Source organism: Arachis ipaensis, chromosome B09, assembly GCF_000816755.2.
Source record: "Arachis ipaensis cultivar K30076 chromosome B09, Araip1.1, whole genome shotgun sequence".
NCBI lineage: Eukaryota > Viridiplantae > Streptophyta > Magnoliopsida > Fabales > Fabaceae > Arachis > Arachis ipaensis.
Genome location: NC_029793.2, coordinates 101,700,886 through 101,705,942, shown reverse-complemented (window position 1 = coordinate 101,705,942; position 5,057 = coordinate 101,700,886). Strand labels below are relative to the sequence as shown.

The 5,057-nt window shown below is 35.9% G+C and overlaps 1 protein-coding gene across 1 annotated transcript; it reads left to right on the top strand.

Moving 5' to 3' along the window:
• On the top strand, positions 1,792 to 3,979 carry LOC107615767 (protein FAR1-RELATED SEQUENCE 5-like). The gene is made up of 2 exons (XM_016317801.1): positions 1,792 to 1,908; positions 2,381 to 3,979. The coding sequence occupies exons 1-2, from the start codon at positions 1,792 to 1,794 to the stop codon at positions 3,977 to 3,979; spliced, it is 1,716 nt and encodes a 571-aa protein (XP_016173287.1).

Sequence of the window (5,057 nt, the reverse complement as noted above, 5' to 3'; positions counted from 1 at the left end):
AATAAAAATGATAAGATAATATAAAAAATTTATTTAAGTTGATGGATTTTGAAGATTCTGATTTTCTGAAATGTAAATGGATGCAGTGTAACAACCACCCCTTCTAGAAACAAAATTAAATTCGAAATTTGAAAATCAGTTAGGAGATAGGCTTAGAATTTTAAATTTATGGATAGGAATCTAGTAACCACCCTCCGTTTGAAATTAAAATTATCCCAACCACCCTATCCCCAGATGTATATAAATAGAGGTGTACCTATAGGTGAAAAATCACTCCTCTCAAATACCAAATCCTCTCTCTTCTCTCTCTACAAAAATATATTATGTGGGCAAACACAAGAGGCAAGTTCAAAGAAGCGTTAGAAAAATGGTAGGGAATTATGTTTTTTTTAATGCTTGGCATGTGTTATGTTCCATTTTTATTTTCTTCCATTCACGAATGTTATCATGGCATTAATTATTTTTCACCTATCCTTTATCCATGTTGATCATGTCTGTCCATCATGTTATTCGTGTCTTCTTAAACATTAGTACATGTCTCCTTATGATGTTCATTCAATAATTTACTGTACCCATTTTTGTGCTCTTTCATATGATTATATTGTTAATATTCCCTTAGGGTCGAGAGTACATGCCTTCTTATAATGCTTATTCAGCTATTTAATATACGCCATTTTATTATGTGCTCTCTTATATTATTATATTATTAATATTCCCTTAGGGCCGAGAGTACATGCCTTCTTATAATGTCTTGTTCAACATACCATATTCTATTATATCCATATATGTGATCTCTTATATCATTATGTTATTATTACTCCTTTAAAATCAAGAGTACATGCTTTTTCAATATTTTATTCAAATATTTAATATACCCTATTCTATTATATGCATCTATGTGACCTCTTATATCATTATGTTATTATTACTCCTTTAAAATCAAGAGTACATGTTTTTTTAATATTTTATTCAAATATTTAATATATTCTATTCTATTATGTGCATCTATGTGACCTCTTATATCATTATGTTATTAATACTCCTTTAAAGTCAAGAGTACATGATTTCTAAATATGTTATTCAAATATTTAATATATTCTATTCTTATTATGTATATGATCGTTTGCACCATTATATTATTCCCTTAGGATCGAGAATACATAACTTCTTAATATTTTGTGCAATTATTTAAAATGCCCTATTTCCTGTACTTTGATATGACATCTTTCAATCCATGCCATTATACTACCAAGATCTTTTAAAATTCATACATATGCCAGAGTCTCATGTTTTTCATATATCCCTTTATCATCATAATTGTCCCTTTTCTTGCATGATCTCTTCTTATATGATTTTCCTCTCGTGTATGGTTAAACAAAACCTAATTGTAAATTAAACTGAGGGAATGATCCTTCGGTAAGGGAAGGTGACCCCCAAAGACAAGATATCGATATGATCCTTCGGTAAGGGAAGGTGATCGCCAAAACGTTTGGGATAAGAACCTTCGGTAAGGGAAGGGGACTCCCACCTTTTATACCGGTTTGAGCTCAATACCTTCCATAAAAGTTATAAGTTAAGAAAGGAGAAAGCATGAATGAAAGTTTGATTTTTTATGTTTTTTTTTAAGATTTATTTATGATTATGTTGATGTTACTTAAGATGTGATCCTTCTATTTTCTTTCTATGTTCTTTCCTTTTTACCTATATGTTTTACGCTTTACAAGAGGTTCATATTACATGCCATATCATACGACGTTCTTTTAAAATTCCGCACGTGGACTGGAGATAGTTATGGAGGTGTTGCATAGCACTCCTACTGAGACGTTAGGTTCTCATCCCTTTTCTTTTCCCATACTGTCTCCAGAGGAACATGGCATAGCAGATAGAGACGACGCAGTGCCTCCGAAGGTAACTTCTGAGTATGACCCCTCGAAGCACGCGTGGGTAGTTACGACCACTACTACCGTGCTCCAAACTATCTACTTAGGTCGAGAGTTCGTGGAAGGAGAACCCCAGCTACCCGTCGAGTCCTAGTTCATCCCACACAACGGAACCAGATCTTCACTGCGCGAAAAGGTGTTGGAGGAAAGCCACGGATACCTCGATTCGTGAATAATTGAAGGGTCCTGATCAAGGATAGGATAGGACACAAGTATGGGAGCCTCTTCAACGAAATTAGTTAGGACGTATTAGTTTCTTTCCTTTGTTTAATTACCTCTAAGCATTTTATTTTGAACCGTACTCATGGATAAGTTTATTATTTCATACTTATTATCGTTTTAGTACTGCTTATTTTCCTCTTCACGCACACTTCCTCCCTTCCTTGCATAACGATTAAGTTCAGTCTCTTTCTCTATCGAGTGTGGCACCTTATTTAAAGACCCTCAAAGATAGGATATATCTTAGGGTGTTACATGCGGTGCATAACAATGGTGGTGAGGGGAAAAATAATGAAGAAAACGGGCACTGTGATGAGGCGGTGGCGGAGGACACTTTGAATTATACTATTGGAAGCGAAACAGAGAGTCAAATGTGTTTGGATTTTGGAGATGTTGAGGGTTTGGCTGTTGAAGATATTATGCAAAAGACCTTTAGAACTGATGATGATTCGTATGAGTTCTACAAAAATTTTGGTCAATATCATGGGTTCAGTGTCCGAAAAGGGGACTCACGAAGGGATGATGATGGAAATGTTAGGAGGATGAGTTTTTTTTGTAATAAGGAGGGATTGAGAGATCCTAAGCACTATAATAGACTGGATAGGAGGCGAGTACATAACCCTGAGACGAGAACAAATTGCAACGCGAAGTTTTCTGTTCACCTAGATAAGAGTGCTTCCGTATGGCAAGTGAGGAAGATCAACAATAACCACAACCATGAATTGACTCCCCAGGTAATGGTACACCTAATCCCAAAGTATAGGTCATTGACTGAAAGGGCGAAAGCGCAAATTGATGGATTCCGTGAGTGCGGGATATCGACGGCAAAAACAATGCGATATATGGCAGGATTGTCGGGTGGGTATTCGTTGGTAGGATTTGTAAAGAAGGACGCATACAATTATATTGACAAGCAAAGGCGTAAGCAAATTGTTGACGGAGATGCTGAATCTGCGATAGCCTACCTAGAAGGAAAGGCAGAGGCTGATCCTATGCTGATGGCATGGTACAATTTGATCGAGGATAGAATGCTTGCAAATATGTTTTGGGCCGACGGGGGAAGTAGGTTGGACTACCAATATTTTGGAGATGTTCTGGCTTTCGACTCGACTTACAAAAAAAATAAGTACAACAGACCACTGGTTATTTTCTCAGGATCAAACAATCACAAGCAGACCACGATCTTCGGCTTTGGGCTAGTGTTGGATGAGATGATAGGGTTATATACTTGGCTATTGAAGAGCCTATTGGAGGTAATGTGCCAAAAGATGCCATCTGTGGTTGTAACCGACGGTGATGAAGCAATGCGGGAAGCTGTGAGAGTGGTATTCCCTAGAGCAACCCATCGGTTGTGTAGGTGGCACTTTGAGAAGAATGTCATGTCAAATGTAAAAGATGCAGGATTGCGCGCGCAATTTAGTCGGTGGCTTTATGCAGACATTGCAGTTAACAAATTCTTGACGGAATGGAGCCAGGCTGTTGAGGAGTTTAGTTTGCAAGATAGCCTCTGGATAAATCAGGTATTCGGGAAGAAGGATATGTGGGCGAATGCGTACCTAAGGGATAAATTTTGTGCTTGTATAAGAACGACGTCAAGGTGTGAAGGTATAAATAGCGTTGCAAAGAACTTCCTTCAGTCGAAGCATGGGATGCTTGAACTTGTTCAAAATTTGGAACTGATGGTCCGTGACTATCGAAACAACGAGTTGTTGGTGCAATTTAGATCAATTGACAGCGTTCCGGTGATAACGACAAGCTTGGAATCACTAGAGCGTTGCGCTGCGAGTCATTATACACGTGCAATATTCGGGGATGTTTGAAACGAGATCGTAGGTGTTGCATCAGTCAATCTGGTTAGATTACAAAGGTCTTTGACTACGAAGATTTACACTATCGATGAGTATGGGCAACTCGGAAGAGAGATCGTAGTTTTATATGATAAAAATATAGGAAGAATGAAATGTAGCTGCAACTTTTGGAACAAACATGGCTACCCCTGCAAGCACATGTTTTTCGTCATGAAGCATGAGCACCTTCCTAACATTCTGCAGAAAATTCATAACCAATTACTAAAAACAGGGCAGAATTTTCAATTGACATTTAATTAACCAAACGAGGTCTTATTAATCTGAAATTTGTTTCTTCGAAAGATTAGGGGTGTTGACTGTACCCTCGCCAAAATTTAGAAGTAACAGATTAAAATTGAATTTATTACAGATTTATCAAAAACAGAATTGCTTGCTGTATTTTTTCTAGATTCTCTTTAGTGCAGCAACAGATTTTATTAAGTTGGCTATCGAATTCTATTCTAATCCAAACGTGATAAAACTTGATTTAGACCAAAAAGATACGTCCAAATTTGGCATGATGCAAGAGCTTAGTTAAACAAAGGTGTGTAACTTATCTCTAGGACACGATTAAAGTTAAACGATGAGGTACTAAAAGTTAGAATTCTACACTCAACCACTCAGTCTATACCCTAAACATTGTCTATTCAACTCACCATAGAACTTCGTGTTTAAAAAACTCTAACAATAAAATTACAACAAATTCCTAAGATCTAAACCTCTATATATCGAAGTGTATTCGTTAAATAACTACACATTAAACCATAGTCTATTAACCATAAACTCTAACAAGTAACAACAAATTTTACCAGAACCTAATATTTATAACTAATTTCAACCAAATCTATCAGAACTACTCCTCCAAATAAATGATACTATATTAGGATTAATTCTATTATAATACATATTATGATCAGCACCAAATTTAAAGGAAGACCTAAGGTGGTCATGGTCCTACAATTTTTTCCAAAAAAAATTAATACTATTATCATTAGATGTAATATTATATTATTAATTAATTATATATTAACATATTAAATTTAAAAAAATT

Excerpts from the sequence above, each read along its gene's own strand:
- LOC107615767 (XM_016317801.1), top strand. The coding sequence starts at position 1,792 with ATGGAGGTGTTGCATAGCACTCCTACTGAGACGTTAGGTTCTCATCCC. Across the intron at positions 1,909-2,380 it reads ACGACGCAGTGCCTCCGAAG|ACCCTCAAAGATAGGATATA; the intron begins GTAACTTCTGAG and ends CCTTATTTAAAG.